General features: G+C 49.5%; 1 protein-coding gene across 1 annotated transcript in view; it reads left to right on the plus strand.

The window, feature by feature from the left end:
* The window catches only part of LOC136631396 (carcinoembryonic antigen-related cell adhesion molecule 15-like), a 50,422-nt gene that overhangs the window by 14,179 nt on the left and 9,240 nt on the right, over nucleotides 1-27,003 (plus strand). Inside the window, exons 3-4 of the mRNA XM_066605677.1 lie at nucleotides 772-1,038; nucleotides 18,132-18,275. Of these exons, the coding sequence (XP_066461774.1) occupies nucleotides 772-1,038; nucleotides 18,132-18,275 (411 nt within the window). The remainder of the gene's footprint in view (nucleotides 1-771; nucleotides 1,039-18,131; nucleotides 18,276-27,003) is intronic.

Below are 27,003 nucleotides of genomic sequence, written 5' to 3' on the forward strand. Positions count from 1 at the left end.
TGGCAGGAATTGCAGTCGGTAGGACAGGGAGCATGTTATCAGGCGGAGTGCAGAGTAGTTTAGTTTAGGGGATATGGTATGCCTCCCTAAAGAGGTGCATTATTGGAGCATGCCTGAAGTTTAGTGAGTCAGTGATTGCCCGGATAGCTTTTAGTAGAGCATTCCAGAGTACTGGTGCTGCTCTGGAGAAGTCTTGGCGACGGGAATGAGAGTTTCAGGTTAAAGGGACACTTAGTCTGATTTCGTTAGTGGAGCAGAGGGCACAGCCAGGGTGGGGAATTGAGATGAGGGAGGCAATGTAGGGCAGTGCAATGGATGAGGGTGGTGCATTTAAATTGTATTCTTTATTTGACAGGTAGCCAGTGCAGTGACTGCCACCGGGCAGAGGCGTCAGTAGCGGCGGGACAGGAAGATGAGCCTGGCTGCCGCATTCAGGATGGATTGGAGGAGGGCGAGTCTGGTGCAGGGAAGGCTGATCAGCAGCAAGTTGCAATAATCGATCCGAGAGTGGATGAGGGCAACAGTGAGCGTTTTTAGCGTGTCCACAGTATATAGCGATTCTTGATGTTGTCTATGAAGCCCTGCCACTGTCTAATTATAGACCTTGTGGTCATTGATACAGGAAATCACAGATAACTACGAAAATGAAGACTTCGTAGTTATACAGTATGAGTATGTTGCAAGGCACTCTGTTGTCGTTATAATACAGAAAAGAAGTTTGCAAACTATAACTTATTCTTATGAGTTCTTAAAAGTTTATTTTTTCCACAGAAGTGGTGCGTAAACCAGTAATCATGGCTTCTCACTGTCAAATCCAAGAGAATAACACGCTTGCCCTCACGTGTGTCACAGCCAACGCACAAAAGATAACATGGAGCTGGTGCAATAACAGCTTACCCCATGGAGCAAATATATCAGCAGATGCCAAAACCATTACATTCTCTAACATTAACAGGAGTGATATTGGAGAATATCGTTGTGAAGCTGAGAATCCAGTCAGTAAGAAAATCAGTGGTGCCTTCACAATGACTCTGGTCTGTAAGTATAGATATAGTGCACCATGCAGGCTTGCAATCTATTGATTACTTCCATACTATTAGATCAGGTGGGCTGCCCCACTCTACTGAAATGTAACACAAAGGACCAACACCCTGGGTTCCCCCTTTTACTGTAGCTCCACCTCTCTTCTGTAATAATAGGCGCCTTTACATCATGTTTTGGAGATCCATTTTATCATACATCTTTTGTGATCAATAGGAGAATCGAATTTCAGCACATGGTAGAGGGAAAGCAACTCATGACTAGAGATAAGCGAGCACCAAAATGCTCGGGTGCTCGTTACTCGAGACGAACTTTTCGCGATGCTCGAGGGTTCGTTTCGAGTAACGAACCCTATTGAAGTCAATGGGCGACCCGAGCATTTTTGTATATCGCCGATGCTCGCTAAGGTTTTCGTTTGTGAAAATCTGGGCAATTCAAGAAAGTGATGGGAACGACACAGCAACGGATAGGGCAGGTGAGGGGCTACATGTTGGGCTGCATCTCAAGTTCCCAGGTCCCACTATTAAGCCACAATAGCAGCAAGAGTGGGCCCCCCCCCCCTCCCAACAACTTTTACTTCTGAAAAGCCCTCATTAGCAATGCATACCTTAGCTAAGCACCACACTACCTCCAACAAAGCACAATCACTGCCTGCATGACACTCCGCTGCCTCTTCTCCTGGGTTACATGCTGCCCAACCCCCCCCCCCCCCCCACGACCCAGTGTCCACAGCGCACACCAAAGTGTCCCTGCCTAGCCTTCAGCTGCCCTCATGCCACGCCACCCTCATGTCTATTTATAAGTGCGTCTGCCAGAGGAAAAGCAGGCACACACTGCAGAGGGTTGTCACGGCTAGGCAGTGACCCTCTTTAAAAGGGGCGGGGCGATAGTCCACAATGCTGTACAGAAGCAATGAGAAATCCAATCCTGTGCCACCTCCATCTGCAGCTGCACACGTGGGCATAGCAATGGGGAACCTATGTGCCACACACTATTCATTCTGTCAAGGTGTCTGCATGCCCCAGTCAGACCGCGTTTTTTTATAAAAAGTCACAGGCAGGTACAACTCCGCAATGGGAATTCCGTGTGCACCCACAGCATGGGTGGCTCCCTGGAACCCACCGGCGGTACATAAATATATCCCATTGCAGTGCCCAACACAGCTGAGGTAATAAATTCATGTTTAATGCAGGTGGTCTTCGGCCCACACTGCATGCCGCAGTCAGACTGGGGTTCTTTAGAAGTGGACACATGCAGTTACAACTCCCTGTGGACTGACAGCATGGGTGGGTGCCAGGAAGCCACCGGCGGTACATTAATATATCCCATTGCATTGCCCATCACAGCTGAGGTAATAATGTCATGTTTAATGCAGGTGGGCTTCGGCCCACACTGCATGCCCCAGTCAGACCGGGGTTCTTTAGAAGTGGACACATGCAGTTACAACTCCCTATGCACCCACAGCATGGGTGGCTCCCTGGAACCCACCGGCGGTAGATAAATATATCCCATTGCATTGCCCATCACAGCTGAGGTAATAAATTCATGTTTAATGCCGGTGGGCTTCGGCCCACACTGCATGCCCCAGTCAGACTGGGGTTCTTTAGAAGTGGACACATGTAGTTACAACTCCGTGTGGACCGACAGCATGGGTGGATGCCAGGAAGCCACCGGCGGTAGATAAATATATCCCATTGCATTGCCCATCACAGCTGAGGTAATAAATTCATGTTTAATGCAGGTGGGCTTCGGCCCACACTGCATGCCCCAGTCAGACTGGGGTTCTTTAGAAGTGGACACATGCAGTTACAACTCCCTGTGCACCCACAGCATGGGTGGCTCCCTGGAACCCACCGGCGGTACATAAATATATCCCATTGCGGGGGCGTGGCCAGCAACCAACATGGCCGGTCGCACGTGAAAGGAGCTCCCCAGGGGACACATCTATCCTGCAAAAATCCTGGCCTTAGGGTGACCCAATTGGATAACTAAGACTCCTAAAACTCGCCATAGGAGACTGGGACGGAACCGGGGCAGACTAAACCCCCTAAACGCGCTACAAACGGCGTGGACCGGCCCGGAGGTGAGACCGCGCCAACACCCTGCTCCCTTCCCGCCACTGCCGACATATCTGGAGCGGCGGCTCCGTAGACTTACCTCGCCTGTAGACTGCGCCGAGCGGCGGAACAGTCCTTCCTCCTTACCCTCCGAACACGAGATGGCGCACGTGGAACCGGCAGCCCGGCCGGCCGCTTGTGACCTCCTCCTCCCCCGCGGCTGCGGGGCGAGCGCTTGCCGTCCCGACCGGACGCCGCAGGAAGACACACGCTCCCACACCTTCAGAGTGCCTCCCTTCACCTTCCTCCCGGACCTGCTCCCCTGCCGCCGCTGTGAGCGCTGCTGCTGAACTGCCCGGACCTGTCCGCGGAGGGTGCGCGGGCGGCCGCTCTGCCCTCTGGTGTGCGCCGCGCGAGTCGCCGGCGGCCAAACTCATATTAACCCCCGCGCTCCTGGACGGACCGGCGACCGGGACTGATTGTCTGCCGCGGCTGGCGGCCTCCCGTACCTGGCTGAGCCGCCTATCCTTCTCCTGAGACGGTCCATATAACCCGCGTGGGACCGCGACCTGGCGGTCCGAGCGGCCCGGCTGACATCCTTCCCCTGCTGCAGAGAGGACGCGGCGCGCCGGGACCGGTGGAGCGGCAGCCCGTGATACCCCAGAACCTGCAGCTGGACTTGTCGGCTCCCTGAGCCATATCACCCCCTGCCACTTGGCAAAACCGAGACCCCCTGCTGCCGCAGAGGGGTGAGACCGCTGAGCGGTCCGGCCGCAGCCAAAAGAGAGAGGCACCAGACATCTACCCCCCCTGCCGCGGTTTACCTGCCACCGAGGACCGCGATCCAGCCAACTACCTGTTACCCTTACCGCCACGGCGGGCGCATCCCATTACACCCGGCTGAGCACCAGAAGCGGGGAAACCTACTGACCGTAAACCGGCCCAGCGGAGCCGGCAACAAAAAAACGTAAGTGGGGACAAAGGTCGGGGGACAACACCTAGCAACGGCACGCCGCCGCGTTAGACGCCGGGTGCCCGGAGAGGAAAGGCCGAACGGGGAAAATCTTACCCCTCCGAATTAATTTGGACTTGGAATTAACAACATATAAAGTCCCCCGCCATCTTAAGACTCTCTCCCCCGCGACCCCACAGTGACCTCTACTCGCTATAGGGGAGATTGACAAGACTCAACGGCCTCCCAGCCGAACTATCCGAACTGACCTGAGCCATAAACAACATCTCCCCACATCGGCGACACATTTCACCGGTGCGCCAAACTCCAAAAAAAAAACGGTGGTGGCTTCGTGACAGCAAGGCCCCCGGAGATATCAGCAATTTACATATTCCATCAGAACCCCTACAAGATACCTGATAGGCTAACCAGCCCCATAACCCAGTAATCTTTTTCAGAAACACTCATACGTTCATACCACCAAAGAAACCGCTTACGCTTTCAGTCAAACACGTTAAACAACTGCCCGTGAACATGAGCACACGCGCCAAAAAGCGGCTCCGCGGCGGAAAGATTAAAAGAATTCTCACGCACCGAAACTCCAGACCACACTCCTCGAGCGACACGACCCGCCCAAACAAAAGAAACCGAGGACATATCTGGGCAGCAACCCGAACCAACAATGCGCCAACTCCTGGAAGCAATTAACACCTGCAAATCCGCCCTTACAGACAAGATAGAAGAGGTCAAATCAGATGTAGCTCTCCTGCGACAAGATCTACAAAACATGCGCGGCAGGGTACGTGAAATGGAAGACCGCATCTCGAATGTTGAGGACTCCCTGCGCCCAATCCCTGCAGCGGTAAAAAAAAGTCATAAGAACAGCGGAATATTGCCAAGCTAAAACCGATGACCTTGAAAATCGTGCGCGCCGCAACAATCTACGCATAATCGGCCTACCTGAAAAGACAGAAGGCTCTCAACCAGAACTGTTTGCGGAGAACTGGCTAAAATCATTGCTGGGCGAAGAAACCTTCTGTACTCACTTTACCGTGGAGAGAGCCCACCGCGTCCCGGCGAAACCACCACAGCCGGGCGCACCCCCGCGCCCATTCCTAGCAAGAATTCTTAACTGCAGGGATCGCGATGCCGCCCTGAGCCAAGCCAGATTAAAGGGCCCACTTAAACACAACAACTCAGTGATATCTATCTTTCCTGATTTTTCTGCGGACTTGCAAAAACAAAGAGCTACCTTTATGGAAGTAAAAAAGAAATTTAAAGGCAGAAACATTCCCTATTCAATGGCATACCCAGCCCGTCTGCGCATTGTCGCGGAGGGCAAAGCGATCTTTCTACATTCCCCTACTGAAGCTCTGGAATGGCTCAGAATGCACCGGAGATCACCAAGAGGCGCTAACCCATGACATGTATAAATATGTATACTAACTTGAAATGTGACTGAGAAGCTCTATTATCCCCCTGACCTACTGGTGGTGTGCCAGCCGTCCACGCCGCGAATGTACTGCCCGGGACCCTCTCGGGTCTCAACGTTACTTTAATCTAACAATTTAAGTCTACCAGACAAAGCCAGCCACCCATAGGCCATTGGGATCCTTTTCCCCCCCAGTAACATCAGCTACCTACTGATAGTTGTAGCTTAAGTTTTTCATTGTCTCCTGTCTTTAGATTTACCGGAAACCTAACTTAGGATTCCTACGTTCATATTCAGACAGGATGCCAATAGCTAAAGGTTTAAACTGTTTTGAGATAAATGTTGTTATTTGTTCTGAACTGTCTATGCCGATGATCCCCACTGCTCTGTTCTCGCAAGGTCCTCTCCCTCCCCTCCCCCCGACTGTAGGGACATCAATCGAGATCTATATTTACACCGACACCAATGTCTTTAAAATTTCTTAGCTGGAACGTACGGGGTCTCGGCACAGCCCTCAAGCGCAGGAAAGTTTTCTCCTTTATGAAACAAAACAACCCCCATATCGTGTGTCTGCAGGAGACCCACCTCACCAAGGACAGGGCCAATACTCTTAAAAAGCCGTGGGTACAATGGGCGGCCCACTCCCTTCACACCTCCTCCTCCAGAGGCGTTTCATTGCTTATACATAGCTCCATAAGATGGAATCCTATTAAAGTCCGCAAGGACCCGGAAGGCAGATCAATATTCGTATATGCAGAAATAGACTCCAAGCCTTATGTAATTTTATGTATCTATAATCCACCACACAATAATCTCTCCCTCCTTCAGGCGGCCGTGACCTTCGCACACCAATATCCCTCAATAGGAGTACTCTGTATGGGAGATTTTAACCAGGTAATGGACCCGACCAGGAACAAATTCCATGCCCTGGCCAACACAACCGCCAATACTAACTCCTCCCTCCGGCAGACGACTGAGAGCGTGGGCTGGGTCGACCTCTGGCGGTTACACCATCCTGCCACCCTGGAATACACCTGCCACTCCCTGGGTCATAACTCCCTTTCAAGAATCGACTACATATTCAGCTCCAGGGAAGTGGCGGTGTACCTCGCAGATATAACACACGGCCCGCGGGGCATATCGGACCACAGTCCGATACTACTAACACTGAAATTTCCCCAACTCAAAATTCTCCCCACCTGGAAACTACACCCGTTTTGGCTCAAACTTCTAGGCCCAGACGACCAAACCCCGTTTCATATATCCCTTTTTCTAGATGCCCATAACAACAACACCCACCCGGCCTTGAGATGGGATACCCTTAAAGCATACCTTCGGGGGTTTCTTAAATCAGCCATTACATATATCAAACAAACGACAGCCCAGGCGGACAGAGAGATTGAAGTCAAGACACTTGAGGCAGAAAAGACTTATATTGACAATCCCACAGACTCTAACAAAGAAGCATGGCTTAGTTGCTCCCGCATCTACAAACACCAAATTCACGCCAAGGCCAAATTATTCTTTGTGAAGCAATACTACTTTGAACTGGGTAACCAATCCAGCCATTTACTAGCTAATCTGATTAAACACGAGAAATACTCGAACACGATCCTTAAGATAAAAGATCAATATGGTGTGGAGCTGACTGACGCCCCAGCCATCACAAATCGCTTTAAAGAATTTTACGCTAACCTGTATAGCTCACCCACAAATTTTACTAAAGCAGATATCCTAGATTACCTGAACGACCTGACTTTTCCAACACTGTCAGAAGAACAGGTGGAATTCCTGGAAGCCCCAATCACCCTAGATGAAATCCGGCAGACAATCCGGGACATGGCACCCAATAAAGCCCCGGGCCCCGACGGCCTCCCGATTGAGGTATACCGGAAATATGACGAGCAATTGGCCCCACTGTTATTAGAAACACTACAACAGGCCCAAATAGACCAATCCCTCCCACCCTCGTTCTATGGAGCATCTATTATAGTTATCTTGAAACCAGACAAAGACCCTACAGACTGTAGCTCTTACCGACCCATATCCCTGGTAAATGTCGATTATAAAATCCTAACAAAACTCCTAGCCACAAGACTAAATCAAGTAATCCTATCCATCATACATCCTGACCAGACTGGCTTCATGCCAGGAAAGTCCACAACAATTAACATACGGAGAGTACAAACAGCGATTCAACTGGGCAAACAGTTTAACATGCCCTGGGCACTGGTCTCTCTGGACGTAATGAAAGCCTTTGATTCGTTGGAGTGGACTTTCCTTGAGGCCTGCCTGGTTCGTTTCGGGTTTGGCCCCCAATTCTTACAATGGGTCAAGACCATATACAAATCGCCAAGCGCTAATGTAATAGTAAATGGTATCCCATCCACAGAGTTCCGCCTCGCAAGAGGCACTCGTCAAGGCTGCCCGCTGTCCCCGGCTCTATTTGCTATGGCAATTCGGTTGAGAAGCACCCCTGAAGTATCCGGCATTAAATGGGCGGACCTTGAAAGTAAAGTGGGCTTATACGCGGATGACACAATCCTATTTTTGTCAGATCCTATAAATTCTTTCTCCCACGCTATGTCCCAAATCGACAAATTTTCCCACCTATCTGGTTTACATGTCAACTGGCCCAAGTCCACAATTCTATATACAAATCTCAACCCAATAACAGACCCGTGTGTCGCCAGATATAATCTAGCCGTGGTCTCCACATTCAAATATTTAGGAATGTATATGTCCCGAAATCCAAATAACGCTATAAAAGATAATATTGACCCACTGCTGGGAAATGTCAAACACAAACTCGAGCGATGGTCTAAATTACCGCTTTCGGTAGCCGGCCGCATAAACCTGATAAAAATGGCCATTCAACCTAAGTGCCTGTACATACTACAGCACATGCCAATAATTGTACCCAGGCGCATCTTCCAAGCCCTTAACTCCCTCATTATATCTTTCATTTGGAATTCCACACGATCAAAGCTTAGTCTTTCGACCCTCCAGAGACCGAAGGAGCAGGCTGGAATGGCGCTTCCAGACCTGCATGCATATTACCTAGCCGGACAGCTGCGTAACGTCCGGAGCTGGTTCCTAGAACGGGAAATGCCCATCGCGGACCAATACCTGGCTAAACAAGTGAAGGGTAACAACCTTTTAAGCTTCCTGGAATTCCCAGAACATACCAATCCCTCCGACACACTGCCACTTCACAAACTTGCCTTAAAGGTGTGGAGGGAGACTAAGGCCATCCAGCGGTACAAAGAAATAATGTGCAAACTTCCCTTATGGAATAATCCTGGCCTTAAGGCCCTGCAGTCGGTCCCAGACCCCCAATATTGGAGATCTATAGGGGTGGTGTCGGTGGGAGATGTCTATACGGACGGGAACCTCCTTACATTCAACCAACTGCGGGAAAAAATACAGTCCCCACAACTTCAACTGTTTAGATACTTTCAGCTGAGGCACGCCCTGAACTCCCAATTCCCACCCACCTCCACAAGTATATCCAAATTCCCCACAATCGGCATTCTCAGATCTCAAGGACCCAGGGGCCTAATCTCAGTGCTCTACACGCACCTCCTTTCAGCAAAAACCGACCATAGTCAGCCCCCAGCTTACGATAAATGGAAGACTGCCATCCCGTCCTTATCACCGGAAGACTGGAAAGACATATCTGAATCCCATCTCTTAGTCTCCCCTGCAGTCAATAACAAATTGATTCAGCTATATATTATTCACCAAGCATACCTCACACCCAACCGACTATATAAAATGGGCAGTTCTTCCTCAAACTCCTGTCACAGATGCCGCCAGCCAGAGGCTGATTTCTGGCATCTGATTTGGGACTGCCCCCTGGTAAACGGATTCTGGTCTGAGATCGTATCCTTCACAAACTCACTATTACCATCTCCCCTTAACCTTGGGATGGATCCCAAGACGATCCTATTTGGCCTACTGGAGGAGGAGGAGTGGCCGTATCACATTCGCATCTTTATACAGAAGATATTATTTTTGGCACGTAAAACGATAGCCACCTACTGGATGGCGGCGGGAACTCCCACGATCTCATGCTGGGTTCGGTCGGTGAATACAGTAATCTCCTACGAGAAAATTATCTATCAAAATAGAGGATGCCCAAACAAATTCCACAAAATATGGGATATCTGGTTGGATACCAACTCTACCTTATCTGCGGACTGAACTCCCAGACTCGTATCCCTTCTCTCTCCCCCCCCCCTCCCTCCCTCTCCCCACATATACTCCTGTGCCCCTATTTACCTAACAAATAACGAGAGCAGAGCTTTATCTCACAAGAATGCAACCAATCGGCAAGGGCGGATCGAGTTTATCGGTTAAAAGTTTATTGTTATTTACAGAAAAAATATACAAGGAAAATCTTATGTTATTATGTCTAAGCAAACTATAGCACAATATGTACTCTATGCAACATTGAGTCTATACTTTTACATAATTTTACTATGTACTGTGCAATTTTTCCTTAATAAAGAAAATAAATTAAAAAAAAATATATCCCATTGCAGTGCCCAACACAGCTGATGTAATGTCAGCTGTAATGCAGGTGGGCTAAAAATTAATTTGATTACACTGTAGGTGAGGGCCCCCAAAAATTGGTGTACCAACAGTACTAATGTACCTGAGAAAAATTGCCCATGCCCAACCAAGAGGGCAGGTGAAACCCATTAATCGCTTTGGTTAATGTGGCTTAATTGGTAACTAGACCTGCAGGCAGCCCAGTTAAAATAAAAATTGGTTGAGGTGAAAGTTTCAACGCTTTAATGAGCATTGAAATGTATAAAAATTGTTTAGAAAAATTATATGACTGAGCCTTGTGGGCCTAAGAAAAATTGCCCGTTCGGCGTGATTATGTGAGGTTTCAGGAGGAGGAGCAGGCAGAGGAGGAGGAATATTATACACAGATAGATGAAGCAAAAAGGTTAACGTTTTGGATGGTGATAGAGAACGATGCTTCCATCCGCGGGTGCAGCCTACGTATTGTTTAGGTATCGCTGCTGTCCGCTGGTGGAGAAGAGAAGTCTGGGGAAATCCAGGCTTTGTTCATCTTGATGAGTGTAAGCCTGTCGGCACTGTCGGTTGACAGGCGGGTACGCTTATCCGTGATGATTCCCCCAGCCACACTAAACACACTCTCTGACAAGACGCTAGCCGCAGGACAAGCAAGCACCTCCAGGGCATACAGCGCGAGTTCAGGCCACGTGTCCAGCTTCGACACCCAGTAGTTATAGGGGGCAGAGGCATCACCGAGGATGGTCGTGCGATTGGCTACGTACTCCCTCACCATCCTTTTACAGTGCTCCCGCCAACTCAGCCTTGACTGGGGACCGGTGACACAGTCTTGCTGGGGAGCCATAAAGCTGTCAAAGGCCTTAGAGAGTGTTCCCCTGCCTGTGCTGTACATGCTGCCTGATCTCTGCGCCTCCCCTGCTACCTGGGCCGCGGAAATGCGCCTTCGGCCACTAGCGCTGTGGGATGGGAAGTTTACCATCAGTTTGTCCACCAGCGCCCTGTGGTATAGCATCATTCTCGAACCCCTTTCCTCTTCGGGAATGAGAGTGGAAAGGCTCTCCTTATACCGTGGGTCGAGCAGTGTGTACACCCAGTAATCCGTAGTGGCCAGAATGCGTGTAACGCGAGGGTCACGAGAAAGGCATCCTAACATGAAGTCAGCCATGTGTGCCAGGGTACCTGTACGCAACACATGGCTGTCCTCACTTGGAAGATCACTTTCAGGATCCTCCTCCTCCTCCTCCTCCTCTGGCCATACACGCTGAAAGGATGACAGGCAAGCAGCATCTGTCCCCTCAGCAGTGGGCCAAGCTGTCTCTTCCCCCTCCTCCTCATGCTCCTCCCCCTCCTCCTCAACGCGCTGAGATATAGACATGAGGTTGCTCTGACTATCCAGCGACATACTGTCTTCCCCCGCCTCCGTTTCCGATTCCAAAGCGTCTGCCTTTATGCTTTGCAGGGAACTTCTCAAGAGGCATAGCAGAGGAATGGTGACGCTAATGATTGCAGCATCCCCGCTCACCATCTGGGTAGACTCCTCAAAGTTTCCAAGGACCTGGCAGATGTCTGCCAACCAGGCCCACTCTTCTGTAAATAATTGAGGAGGCTGACTCCCACTGCGCTGCCCATGTTGGAGTTGGTATTCCACAATAGCTCTACGCTGCTCATAGAGCCTGGCCAACATGTTGAGCGTAGAGTTCCACTGTGTGGGCACGTCGCACAGCAATCGGTGCAGTGGCAGATGAAACCAATGTTGCAGTGTCCACAGGGTGGCAGCGTGCGTGTGGGACTTGCGGAAATGTGCGCAGAGCTGGCGCACCTTTCCAAGCAGGTATGACAAGTGCGGGTAGCTTTTCAGAAAGCGCTGAACCACCAAATTAAAGACATGGGCCAGGCATGGCACGTGCTTGAGGCTGCCGAGCTGTAGAGCCGCCACCAGGTTACGGCCGTTGTCACACACGACCATGCCCGGTTGGAGGCTCAGCGGCGCAAGCCAGCGGTCGGTCTGCTCTGTCAGACCCTGCAGCAGTTCGTGGGCCATGTGCCTCTTCTCTCCTAAGCTGAGTAGTTTCAGCACGGCCTGCTGACGCTTGCCCACCGCTGTGCTGCCACGCCGCGTGACACCGACTGCTGGCGACGTGCTGCTGCTGACACGTCTTGCTTGCGAGACAGAGGTTGCGTAGGAGGAGGAGGAGGAGGAGGGTGGTTTAGTGGAGGAAGCATACACCGCCGCAGATACCACCACCAACCTGGGGCACACAATTCGGGGGATGGGTAGGACGTGAGCGGTCCCAGGCTCTGACTCTGTCCCAGCCTCCACTAAATTCACCCAATGTGCCGTCAGGGAGATATAGTGGCCCTGCCCGCCTGTGCTTGTCCACGTGTCGGTTGTTAAGTGGACCTTGGCAGTAACCGCGTTGGTGAGGGCGCGTACAATGTTGCGGAAGACATGTTCGTGCAGGCCTAGGACAGCACATCGGGAAAAGTAGTGGCGACTGGGAACCGAGTAGCACGGGCCCGCCGCCATCATGCTTTTGAAAGCCTCTGTTTCCACAAGGCTATACGGCAGCATCTCCAGGCTGATCAATTTGGCAATGTGCACGTTTAACGCTTGAGCGTGCGGGTGCGTGGCGGCGTACTTGCGCTCGCGCTCAAACAGTGGCGCTAGCGACGTCTGGACGCTGCGCTGAGAGACATTGCTGGATGGGGCCGAGGACAGCGGAGGTGAGGGTGTGGGTGCAGGCCAGGAGACGGTAGTGCCTGTGTCCTCAGAGGGGGGTTGGATCTCAGTGGCAGGTTGGGGCACAGGGGGAGAGGCAGTGGTGCAAACCGGAGGCGGTGAACGGGCATCGTCCCACCTTGTGACGTGCTTGGCCATCATATGCCTGCACATGCTGGTGGTGGTGCCTCCCCAGCTGATCTTGGCGCGACAAAGGTTGCACACCACTGTTTGTCGGTCGTCAGGCGTCTCTGTGAAAAACTGCCAGACCTTTGAGCACCTTGACCTCTGCAGGGTGGCATGGCGCAAGGGGTCGCTTTGGGAAACAGTTGGTGGATTATTCGGTCTGGCCCTGCCTCTACCCCTGGCCACCGAACTGGCTCGGCCTGTGCCCACACCCTGACTTGGGCCTCTGCGTCCTCGCCCGCGTCCACGTCCTCTAGGCCTACCCCTACCCCTCAGCATGGTGTATTACCAGTAGTGCAGAAACAGAACGCTGTAATTAAATGTGCCGCTTATTGGCCTGTGGTTGGAGGCTGACTTCGTTTACGGAACGCCAGGAAATAATTTTGCGCAAGCCTGCTGTAACACTTAGCTGGCTGCGTATGATTTTGTCGAACTACTACACCCAGCACACACAGACCCAGAACACTGAGCAGCACAGTGACAGGCAGGCCAAATAGATTTTTTGGCCAATATTTTTTAGAAAAGGCCCACTGCCTATATTCAATGAATATGTCTTCTGTCCCTGCCTCCACACTTCTGTCCCTGGAGTATGTCACAGAGCTGCAGAGTGTTGCACTGTCAACTGCAACACAGCGGTGATTTCAGAGCCCAGATAGAGCCAGGAAATAATTTTGCGCAAGCCTGCTGTAACACTTAGCTGGCTGCGTATGATTTTGTAGAACTACTACACCCAGCACACACAGACCCAGAACACTGAGCACCGTGACAGGCAGGCCAAATAGATTTTTTTGCCCAATATTTTTTAGAAAAGGCCCACTGCCTATATTCAATCAATAATACGTCTTCTGTCCCTGCCTCCACACTTCTGTCCCTGGACTATGTCACAGAACTGCAGAGTGTTGCACTGTCAACTGCAACACAGCGGTGATTTCAGAGCCCAGACAGAGCCAGGAAATAATTTTGCGCAAGCCTGCTGTAACACTTAGCTGGCTGCGTATGATTTTGTAGAACTACTACACCCAGCACACACAGACCCAGAACACTGAGCACAGTGACAGGCAGGCCAAATAGATTTTTTGCCCAATATTTTTTAGAAAAGGCCCACTGCCTATATTCAATGAATATGTCTTCTGTCCCTGCCTCCACACTTCTGTCCCTGGAGTATGTCACAGAACTGCAGAGTGTTGCACTGTCAACTGCAACACAGCGGTGATTTCAGAGCCCAGACAGAGCCAGGAAATAATTTGGCGCAAGCCTGCTGTAACACTTAGCTGGCTGCGTATGATTTTGTAGAACTACTACACCCAGCACACACAGACCCAAAACACTGAGCACAGTGACAGGCAGGCCAAATAGATTTTTTGCCCAATATTTTTTAGAAAAGGCCCACTGCCTATATTCAATCAATAATATGTATTCTGTCCCTGCCTCCACATTTCTGTCCCTGGAGTATTACTGCAGGGTGCAATGCTCTGCACGGCCAATATACCAAAAAAAAAATGTGCAACACTGCAAAAAGCAGCCTCCACAGTACTGCACACGGTTAGATGTGGCCCTAAGAAGGACCGTTGGGGTTCTTGAAGCCTAAAATACTCCTAACGCTCTTCCTGCCTAAGCATTTCTGTCCCTGGAGTATTACTGCAGGGCGCAATGCTCTGCACGGCCGATATACCAAAAAAAAAAAAAAAAGTGCAACACTGCAAAAAGCAGCCTCCACAGTACTGCACACGGTTAGATGTGGCCCTAAGAAGGACCGTTGGGGTTCTTGAAGCCTACAATAACTCCTAACACTCTCCCTATAGCAGCTCCAACATGATAGCACTTTCCCTCAGCTATGTCAGAACGCATGTGTGGCGAGCCGCGCGACGGGCCGATTTTTATATTCGGGTGACATCTGATCTTCCCAGCCACTCACTGCAGGGGGATGGTATAGGGCTTGAACGTCACAGGGGGAAGTTGTAATGCCTTCCCTGTCTTTCAATTGGCCAGAAAAGCGCGCTAACGTCTCAGAGATGAAAGTGAAAGTAACCCGAACATCGCGTGGTACTCGTTACGAGTAACGAGCATCTCGAACATGCTAATACTCGAACGAGTATCAAGCTCGGACAAGTACGTTCGCTCATCTCTACTCATGACCCAAAAATCCTTCTGAGGACATTATGACTAAGACACTTATTTTGGGGGCACTATGTACACTGTTGCTCAATTTTTGGGGAGGACACAATATGATACTATCTGTGACATGATTATTTTTAGGAAGACTATGGTAAGGGGCCGCCTTTAAGGCAACATGTCCACCCAGGAAATGTGCTAACAAGACAGAACAGTACAACAATTATCCTACACACATTTATGCTTTTATGGTTTATTGCAACTCAAAAATAGTGGGCTCAAGTATGATACCATATACCAGAGACTATATACACTAAAGTGAGACCTTAGAGTAGAACGTATTATATACTGAAAAAGATCACACTATATACATGTTAAAATTCTACATAAATCACTGACAGTATGGACTAGGTGTGACAAACATTTGCCTACATGTGTCCACAGGTCAATAAGGGCAGTTATAAGGAGCCAAAACTGCCCTCCCTATAAAGTGCAAAGCTGCATATAATTAGTAAGGCCCATTGGTGTAAACTGTATGGTCAGTGCGGACCAAGTGTGATGCCAGCTTTCCCTAGTCAACTTACACTGCCCCAGGTCACCAATATGTCCCTATTGTGGACACATGAAAGTAGCAAAGTATCCACAATTTCAGTCGCCCTTGAGTGGGAGACATGTATTCCCTCATATCGTAACTGAGCAGCTGAATGAGGCGCTGTGCTAAGCTGAACTGCAGTCATGGATATGAGTTTAAAAGATAAAGAACCCCCCGACATCCTTCACCAGACAGACTGGCGTCCTCAGGGGTAACAACAGGGTTATTAAGGAAACGGCCACAAACTCACAACTCTTATAACACAAAAAGGGGGTACCTGCATGATCCTTGTAACCAATCCTGACAGATCTACTCTATGATGGAAAGGAGTGACTACCAATCCTCTCAGAGAAGAACACTGTATCATCACACATCTCATCACCCATCATATACAGACACACATTTCATTGTAGAATGAGTTCCTACTTATGTCTCCTCCCCTGTGATGATGTTGCACAAGTTCATCATGTGATTGCAACCATAAAAATAAAATATAAAAAGTGATTTCTTCCTGATTTTTCACCATGTTATGTTTTACACTTACATGGATCATATGCGTAGGCCTACTTAATGCCGATGGGGAAAAAAGACTTCCCATTGCAGTGTTTTACCTGTATGGCACAAATACACTGACTGACTAGGGTAGAAATGTGGGCCGAGGTCCTTGGCAGGGGGAAACTCTGCCATGTTTGGGCACTGTGATATCCTCATGTGTAATACCATGATTGAGTTCCTTGGGCTCGCCTATGCTGTGGGTGCACAAAGACTTCCAATTGTGGTGTTTTACCTGTCTGGCACAAATACACTGACTGACTGGAGTAGAAATGTGGGCTGAGGTCCTTGGCGGGGTGAAACTCTGCCATGTTTGGGCACTCTGATTTCCTCATGTGTAATACCATGTTTGAGTTCCTTGGGCTCGCCTATGCTGTGGGTTCACAAAGACTTCCCATTGTGGTGTTTTACCAGTCTGGCACAAATACACTGACTGATTAGGGTAGAAATGTGGGCCGAGGTCCTTGGCGGGGTGAAACTCTTCCAGTGTAATACCATCATTGTGTACTCACAGCATAGGCGAGCCCAAGGAACTCAAAGACTTCCCATTGTGGTGTTGAGCTATCTGACACCTACACAGAATGAATTGTGTGGGGACACATGGATTTCCCATTGCTATGTAACTCGCGGCACCTTGCGTCACACAAGGTGGAAACTGGGACCGAGCCTGACCATGGGCCTGCTCACATGCTTCCCCCACAGAGTATAGCTGCATTGTGGAGATGTGTAGAAGTGCTGGCACCTGAGTCCCCTTTATGCCCAAGTTTGTGGCTCCTGACAATTTTGTGATGGAGGTGGCACGGGAATGGAATGATGATCGTACGTCAATTTATCATCAATTCTCAACCCTCTTCAGTGTGTGCCTCCAGTTCCTCCTCATCCAGTATGCACTTATAAATAGACATGAGGGTGGCTATGAAGCGAGCGTGTGGCATGAGGGCAGCTGAACGCTGCGCAGGGAAACTTTTGTGTGCGCTGTGGACGCAGGGTCGTGCAGGGGTGGGGTGGGGGGTTGGACTGCAATGCCAGCATGTAACAAAGGAGAAGAGGCAGCGGTGTCACCCACAGGCAGTGATTGTCCTTGGTTGCAGGTAGTGTGGTGCTTGGCTAAGATGTGCCAGCGTGTGTGCCTTGCTAATGAGGGTTTGTCCAAAGTAAATTGTTAGAGGGTTGACGCCAGACTCTTGCCCCCATTTTGGCTTAATAATGGGACCTGGGAGCCTCAGATGCAGCCATGCATGCTGCCCCTGCCCTTCCCTATCCGTTTCTGTGGTGTTTCCATGACTTCAGATGTTTTCTGGTGTTTGACAAGTCATGACCTATGCGGAGCATCGGTCCCATACAAAAATGCTCGAGTCCCCCATTGACTTCAATGGGGTTCGTTACGTGAAACGAGCTCCCGAGTACTACGAAAAGTTCGCCTCGAGCAATGAGCACCCGAGCATTTTGGTGCTCGCTCATCTCTAATTGGAGGTATATATTGATGGCCAAAAAGCCCTGTTGCAACTTTGGATCCCATTACTATGTGTCATGAAGGGTACAGTTTCTCCTTGTGTGGAACACCCAGAAGGTGGGAGGAGACTTATAAGACCATGCATGCTTCTTAGACCTAAAACTGTTTTTCTTTAAGACAGTTCATAAATCTGCTCCTCTGTCTTTGACTTATATTCCCAGTCATGTTGCTGGGTCTATTAGAAGCTTCCTTCCAATAGATGGCACTGCAGAGGCATTGTACCATCTCCCATTTACAAACCTGAAACCACCATAGGTTTGGCCAAATAAATAGCATAATGTATACTTTCCTACTGTATCTGTGCTTTTCATAAGCAGTTCTGGATAGGTACAGTAGTTAGGCACACAATCAAAACGGAATGATAACTTTCAATAGAAGTGCCTAGAGTTGTCACTCTGCCCCTCACAATTGTATTTTATTCTAGGTTCCTATGAATGCTCTTCTGAGTCACGCAGTGCTATTGTGGCAGGGATCATCTGTGGGACAGTACTGGGAATTGTGTTAATAATTAGTGTAACCTACCTTCTATACAAGATATATATCCTGCCATTACAAGAGATTCAGAGGGGTAAGTCCACTATTTAGATTTATTACAAATTTTTATGTAAAGTGTATTGATTTTATTATTATAACACACAGTAGGCTCCAAATTGTTAAAAATATTACATGGCACTTAGCATGGATGCCATGTCAGAAGTGGCTAATGGTTGATTGCCCCAGTCACTTTTATACAGCACAGCATCGCAATGAGGATGCAGAGAAGACGCTGTAAGGAACAAATCACAGGTTGAAGGAAAAATGAAGAATTTGAACAGTCAGTGTATTACACTCATTGTCAAAAAAAATCAAGCGCCTAGGAGGAATTGTCACAATCGGATTAAACTTTATATGCAGATGCAGGAAGTATCATTGTCCATCACACCAGCAGTGAGCCACACCACAGCAAAGGCAGGTATGGTGGGCTTAATAGTGTGTAATCACTGGCCAACACAACTTTTGGTGCAGAGCGTTCGATAGCTGATATAAGGTATGTTTCATGTGCTGATTTCAAATATGCCATCCATTTTTCCCTATTAAATCTTGTTTCTGTGATATAGGCACCGACAGAATTTTATTACCCTATTCCATATTACACATATGATCGATATAATTAAACAAATACCGTACAAATTAGTGTTATTTTCTACAATATTGTGATGCAAGAAACAAAACAAAGTGGACTATGTAACAATTTATTCCAAATAATGAAAATTAAACAATAAATGAAACGGACATTAGTTTAGGAAACTTCTTTTATGGGACATTCATGAATGAACTTTGGTAGGAGAGTCTGTTTGCAAATTCCAGCAGTAATCGGTCATCATATGTTTATCCCATCGTCCCTGGCAATGATCTTCCATCGTCCTAATGTCTTGGTGAAATCTTTCACTATGTTCTTCGCTGAAGTCACCCAAATTATCCGGAAAATGGTCCAAGTGGCTGTGAAGGTAGTGAACCTTAATACTTAGAACTCATCCAAGACCTGTTACCATGCAGGGCAGTGCAGGGTCCCGCGGTCCGCGCGCGCCACCCCGGCGTCGGCTCCGGCGTCCTGGAGCCCTGACGTCGGGGCTCTCCCGGCGACATGAACGGCTGGTGTGTGGCGGTGTGGGCGTGTCCGCCCGTAAGGCGCCGCCCACAATCCTCCACCTCTCTTGTGCAGTAGTGGGGGAGCTCACTGCCAGTTATTGGTTCTGTTAGCCACTAGTCAGTTCTGCCTTGTCAGTCAGTCAGTACTAGTTGCTAGTCAGTCTCTTCCTAGTGTGCCTTTTACTCAGTCTGTCCTGGTTCTGTCTGCTACTAGCTAGTCAGTCTGCAGCTACTCTCAGCTAGCCCTAGTTTGCCAGTCAGTTTCCTTCAGCCTGCCTGCAGCTTTGTTTGTTCTGTTGGTCTTTTCCATCTGCCTCTTTGTCGGCACTCTGTCCCCCCATCAGTTAGTTTCTCTTGTCAGTCACCAGGTCCCTAGCCAGCGCAGGGACCGCCATCCAGTTGTCCGCCTGGGATTAGCCAGGGCCGAGGCAAGTAGGCAGGGACAGTGGGGTGCGGGAAGTTCAGGGCACCCCACCTGGCGCTCGGGGGTCAGGGTGCCGTAACATAATAACTGGCCCTTTAAACTTTTTTTTTTTTCTATGGAGGCGATCAGCTCCCTCACAACCCAGCTGCAAGCCCTGGTGCCTGTGATCCAGGATTTATCAGCTCGCATGATGGCCCAGGAGCAGTGGGCATTGTCGCAGGGGCGGGACGCCTCAACCAGTCCCGAACACAAGTGCCCTCTTCCCGAGGTGTTCTCTGGGGAGAGGAACAAGTTTTTTGTTTTTCAACAGGCGTGTCGGTTGTTTTTTCTGGTGCGTCCCCGTTCTTCCGGGTCGGAGGCCCAGAGGGTCGGGCTTATAATGTCCCTGCTGCGGGGCTTTTTCCATTCCCGAGGGTTCCCCCGCCTTGCAGTCAGTGGACTCCTTTTTCCAGGAACTCGGGGGTATCTTCGATGAACCGGACCGTGTGGGGTTGGCGGTTTCTCGGCTGTTGGCGTTGCATCAAGGGTCGCTTTGTGTGGAGGATTATTGCTCCAACTTCAGACGCTATGCGGGTGATACTGCATGGAACGATAGCGCTCTGAAAGACGTTTTTCTGCAGGGCCTCTCGGACGCGGTTAAAGAACTGTTGATTTCCCATCCCGTTCCCGGGTCCTTAAAGGAGGCTATGGAACTAGCGGTGAAGGCAGATAGGAGGCTCAGGGCTGGGAGCAAGATAGACAGTCTCGTAGAGTCAGGGAGGTCGTTTGTCCTGTTCCCTCCTCTTCCGTACCAGTCTCTGTTCCTGTGCCTATGGAGGTGGACCCGCTGGACCCCAAGGAGCGATGCCAGATTCATTTATTGCATCATCTCTGCCTCTACTGCGGGAAAGCTGGACATCGGGTGATAACCTGCCCCCTGAGGCCTCAGCGATCACAGTCTGAACCGGCGGAAGAGCTCCAAGTCTTAGGCGATTGCAGGGAAGAGCACCTAGGACTACAGGTACCTCCTAAACTTCTGGTTCCTTGTCAGGTTAGATTCCGGAACTTTTCCCGCCCAGGGCAGGCGTTTATTGATTCCGAAGCAGCCGCTAACCTGATAAGCATGCATTTCGTTAGACCCCTGATGGCTGAATTTGTGACACTGAAGACGCCAATTCGTTTTACTAGCATTGATGCTACCCCTCTTACTACAGGCTTGGTACGATGGAGGACTCCAGTGTTACAGTTCACGGTGGGGAGTTCCCACTCGGAAGAACTATCATTCCTGGTGATGGAGAAAATGTCGGTAGACATGGTACTAGGGATGCCGTGGCTGGTGTTGCACAACCCCCAATTCGATTGGGCCACTGCGGAGCTGACCCAGTGGGGACCATCCTGCCATAGCCATCTTGCTCCCCTTCCTCTCTGCTCAGTTGATACCGCGCTCAGTCCCCGTGGTCTGACTTCCCTTCCTACCCCGTATGCCTGTCCTCCTGCTGATGTCGCCACCGATGTGCTGCAGGGGGGACGGAAGAAAGTGCAAAAGAATCTAGATGTGGTGGGGTCTCGTATGCAGTTGTGTAGTGGGAAGAGTCTGTCTGTATCTGAGCAGTGCAGGGTGGGACAGAAGGTGTGCCGGTCCTCTGGAAATATCAAAAGGAGGGTTCGCAGGGTGTTCCATAAGTCTTTATCGAAACTTTTTGTCCCTTTGGTGATGCCCACCTCTGGTCCCCCGCCGCCCACCCTGGTCTGTGATGAAGTTGAATACGAGGTCCAGGAGGTCCTGGATTCTCACCTGTATCGAGGAACCCTACAATATTTGGTGGCCTGGAGGGGTTTTGGACCAGAGGATCATTTCTGGGTGGCCACACGTGATGTTCACGCTGCCCTGTTGGTACGGCGTTTTCACCGCCATTTTTCGGATAAGCCGGGTCGAGTTTCCAGGGGCCCGGAGGTCCCCTGTCAGAGCAGGGGTAATGTTACCATGCAGGGCAGCGCAGGGTCCCGCGGTCAGCGCGCGCCACCCCGGCGTCGGCTCCGGCGTCCTGGAGCCCTGACGTCGGGGCTCTCCCGGCGACGTGAACGGCTGGTGTGCGGCGGTGCGGACGTGTCCGCCCATAGGGCGCCGCCCGCATTCCTCCCCCTCTGTTGTGCAGTAGTGGGGGAGCTGGCTCCTCCCACTCTCCACCCCGGGGCGGAGTCTTTCGTTTATAAGGCTGGCAGTGACCTGAGCGCTCTGCCAGTTATTGGTTCTGCTAGCCACTAGTCAGTTCTACCTTGTCAGTCATTCAGTACTAGTTGCTAGTCAGTCTCTTCCTAGTGTGCCTTTTACTCAGTCTGTCCTGGTTCTGTCTGCTACTAGCTAGTCAGTCTGCAGCTACTCTCAGCTAGCCCTAGTTTGCCAGTCAGTTTCCTTCAGCCTGCCTGCAGCTTTGTTTGTTCTGTTGGTCTTTTCCATCTGCCTCTCTGTCGGCACTCTGTCCCCCCATCAGTTAGTTTCTCCTGTCAGTCGCCAGGTCCCTAGCCAGCGCAGGGACCGCCATCCAGTTGTCCGCCTGGGATTAGCCAGGGCCGAGGCAGGTAGGCAGGGACAGTGGGGTGCGGGAAGTTCAGGGCACCCCACCTGGCGCTCGGGGGTCAGAGTGCCGTAACACTCTGTAATTATTAAGCATATTGTTTACTAGCTCAGCATAATTTGGTGCTTTGTGATTGCCCAAAAAGTTTTTAACAACTTGAAGGAATTACATCCATGCACTGCGTTCAACATTACTCATGGAGTCGACAAAGCCACTATTATTTATACATTTTCTGATTTGTGGACCATCGAAAATGCCAAACTTAGGCCAGGCATTTTCCTACATATATATTGAAAGCATCATCCATCCTAATCAAGAGCCTTCACAAACTGCTTCATCAGGCCTAGCTTTATGTGAAGTGGGGGCAGGATTATTTTGTCTTTTCCAACCAATGGTTCTCAAATCAAATTCTTTTCACCGATAACCATGTTCTCCCTCACAGGCCACTGCCGTTTCACCCAGTGGTCTTGTTTGGCCCTAGAGTCCCAGAGGCACAAAAAATACGGATATTTTGTGTACCTACTTTCTTGGCCTAATAGGAAATTGCCCATTTTTATATCAACACATATATCCCATTGATGTTCATGATAGTGTATTTTCTCCAAGACCAAAGCTATGGCTTCGTATTCTTCTTTCATTTTGGTGGTGTGGGCAATTGGTATTGACCCATATATGTTTCTATTGTTCAAAAGAACACATTTCAAACTGCGCTCTGAACTGAAGCAAGTAATTCAGCAGCTTCTTTTAAAAGGCTAAGGTCTCTGATTAAGTCACTCAACTCACTTTGATTAAAACGTTGGGGACATGCTGAAAGTTCGACATAGTCACTGTCACTGCCATGGTCTGTATCATAATGAACATCTGAAGTAGTCAGTTCATCCTCTGAAAGATCTGGTAACTCATGAAAAGTAGGAATTGGTACGTCATCTGAGTGTGGGAGAGGGCGTCTTGCAGAGGGTAAATCAGGATATGTCCACTTGCTACGATTCCTTTGATTCAGTCCGGTAATACTCACTTTACAAAAATAACAGTCATCAATGTGGTTTGCTTGTTCCCTCCACACCATCGGCACACTGAATTTTAAGCTTCTTCTTTTCCCATTACTCCACTATCTTAAGTGCTCAACACACAGTTTGCATACAACATGTAGAGCCCAACTTTTGTCTTGATTACCAAGCTTTACGCCAAAGTATGCATGGTAGACCTGTTTTACGAAGTCTGATATAGGTTTTCTATTTTCCTCTAGGGTATATTCTGCACAGATGTAGCAAAATACATTTGGGTGATTTAAACAACTTCTGTGACTGGAGGAGGCCATCCTGTGTATAAACTTCAAACAACACAACCACAGGCATACCACTAGGGGGAGCAGGGGGAGCGATTCCTACCCAGCCCTTGTGGTCAGGGGGCCCAGCGGCCCCCGCTATATAGAGATTGCACGCTGAGTGCTTGGCTGGCTAGTCACCAGCAGTGTGTAGTTGTTGCGGGAGAGGAGGAAGGGATGCCGGCAGAAGATCACCCCAGTCATCCTGGAGAGGAGAGGACAGACGCTGCTATCACTCACCTCACAGCCGTCTCACACAGACCCCCACTGGCAGAGCCAACAGCAGCTTCCAGGACCTGTGATGTCACCAGTGTGGGAGAAATCAGCAATCACATAGTACCCTTGTGTGTGTACTCTAGTGTGTGTGTGAGAGTGGCCTAAGGGGCTACAAAAAAAATTTCATGTAGCGCAGGAAATGCATCATATTTGGAAAGATTACGACACGGGGCTAGATCATGTATGGAAATTTGTTTTGCAGCTGTATGCAGCATTAGAAAGGAGGGGGAGGGGACCCAAGCTGAACTTTTGCACCCGGGCCCCTGAGCCTTTAGACCCCTGAGCACAACGATTGTATAGCTACAACACCCCACAACACCTCGGGCGACAAATGTACGCAACCATTCCTCACTACTGGTCGGGACAAACTAAATGTACGAATAAGATTGGTGGTGCAACGCGGCGTGGGTGGACATGTGCTTGAGCCAAAACTATAGCTGATGGAGAGAAACTGTTTGCATATTCGTAAATAATAGGCCAAATATACACTAAATCAGTTGTAACGTTCCCGGCACCAAAAAAATGTTTTCAATTTTGTTGGCCAGTGTTATGATTTGTTTTCCTTTTTTGCTTTGAGACGCCAGTGCCCTTTGGCACAATTTGTGGTAATGAGGTGCTGAATAACACACAGTCAGGCAGAGAGATGAGGTAATTCTCTTCAACACACACAGTGAGTCACAAATGATATCTCCAGCGAATTACTACTGAATTATATACAATGTGCAACAATGAAGATACTTGTGTATAACAAGTTTATATACTGGGAGCTTACTCTGAATTTCTTTTCTATATCCCTCTTCATATCTACATCTCTTTATCTTCCGATCTTCATCTCAGCTCTCTCTTACCTCTCCTGTCCTCTGCATCTCAGCATCTCCTCTTCTCACTGCGACAACTCACTCTTTCTGCTACAGTACACTCTCCTCTACTCAGTGTCACAGCTGACTCTCCTTCTCTGTTTCTCTACTTCTCCTCTGTTTCTCACCTGTTTATCCCCTGCTTCTCTGTTTTCTCTCCTGCTTATCCCTGCTGCAACCGTTGTGTCCCACTATCTATTGCCTTTATCACCTAATCAGTCTGTCTGCAGCCAATCACTATGTAATTGGTTGCTAGGCTACCTGCATCACCTGAATCTCTAGACATTTTCTCTATCCTGCACAGCTGAATAAAAATGACCTTACTGGTTGCTAGGTTACCTGCATTACCTGTGCAAAATGACTCAGATTAAACCCCTAGGGACAGTTATTATATTACCAGTCCCCACAGCTAAACAGTGCTATGTAGTGCCCTATTTCACGCCACTACACAGGATTGAGGTGCTAGGTCCCCAGATTCAAACATAGCCATTGTCAAACTAAACCTGACAGAAGGTGAATGAAAGCAGCCAGTGAGGAATGTGGAGTCCCAAACGACCCACGCACAAAGCTGATTAGGGCTCGTGGCTACTGGTCGCAGCTGGACCCAGAACATCAATCACTCTTGGCAGGGAGTGAGACCAAGCTTGGGCTATATGTTCGTGTCCTCGATAAGAAGTCCATGTCTTCTAATAGATCAGTTCCGCACAGAGTCTCCAGACAGACAGCACCATTTAAGTCTCAAGAAATGAGGCCCAGAGTCCGTGACTAGACCTGAACTTTTCAACTCCAGACAGAGCAGGGAATCGGATGGAGGATGCAAATGAAGGAGCCCATGGATGTTCAATTTCCAGTGGCAGGTAAGTATAGGTATCAAATCAAGGTGGGCAGCATGGTGACCACAGGGTGTCCAAGCCCCAGAGTGGCGCAAATTTGAGTCTGAAGGCTGTAACTTGTCCCAGTCTGCGAACGCTTTGAGGATGTGCTTAAGGAGATAAAAAAACAATCAGTGTAGCTGTTCAGTTGATGTACCAGCGCAGCATCTGAGGAGCGGACCCACAGCCGAGGAGACAACGGGTAGAGAAAGACCTTGTCATGGGGCTCTACCATCTCCTTCCCTGGGGGTAGCTCGGGACCCGACCAAGTTACTGCTGGGGAGATCACAGGGGTTACCTTAAGTCCAATTGTCACACGTGACGCCACCGTTCCATCCTCTGTGGCAGATCTTCCAGTTGTAATAAAGTAGTCCACACACAGGGCAACTTTCTGAACTAGAACCACGAATGGTCGGTTCTGTCTGTTTACTGTAAACTTCTTAAACATAGTATTCCACCAAAACAGTTCTGGTACAAGAACAATAAGCCAAAGCGGTGCAGCAGAGAGGACTCTCAGGGCATTCGGATAATCCACAGTTCAAGTTATCTGTCTGATTCCCACTCCTGGCAAACACTCTCTCTCTACCAGTCAGCACTCACTCTGCTGTTTCTTCCGTCCCTTCGCTGTAGAGCAGTTCCTTTCACTCCCAGTGCTCATCAGAAGCGCCGAGGATTCCTGGGTTGGTTAAGCCCAGGCTGGGCATCAGGCTATCGCTTGGCCTCCTTCTCTCTTGCCACTGACTGGCTGGCTCACTACACTCACTCAGAATGACTCTTGCATCCTTGAAAACATATATATTAAACATCATCACATGACCACAAAATGTTACATTTTCCAGACAGGACACCACTAAAGATTAGCAAGCGTACTCCCTAAGGCAAACTACTCGAGCGAGTAGTGCCTTATGCGAGTACCTGCCTGTTCGTCTCAAAAGATTCGGGTGCCGGCGGGGGGCAGGGAGCGGTGGGAGAGAGTGGGGAGGAACAGGGGGGAGATCTCTCTCTCACTCTCTCTCCCCCGCTCCTCCCTGCTCACTCCCGCAACTCACAGCTCTCCCCTGACGGCACCCGAATCTTTTGAGACGAGCGGGCAGGTACTCGCATAAGGCACTACTCACTCGAGTAGTTTGCCTTAGTGAGTACGCTCACTCATCTCTAGACACCACATAACAGACAGTTAACCCTTTCAGTCCTGCAGGCATCCAAAACATATAAAGTCTGATGCATTCCACGAACAAGACACTAACAAGACATTGGCACAAGACAGAGACATAAGACATTATAAGGGCACCACTAACTCTGGGCCACTACACCACTACCTTTTTCAAGCCCTGCTGTGATTTCAATCCAGCAGATAAG

The sequence above is a fragment of the Eleutherodactylus coqui genome, chromosome 6 (assembly GCF_035609145.1).
Source record: "Eleutherodactylus coqui strain aEleCoq1 chromosome 6, aEleCoq1.hap1, whole genome shotgun sequence".
Classification (NCBI taxonomy): Eukaryota; Metazoa; Chordata; class Amphibia; order Anura; family Eleutherodactylidae; genus Eleutherodactylus; species Eleutherodactylus coqui.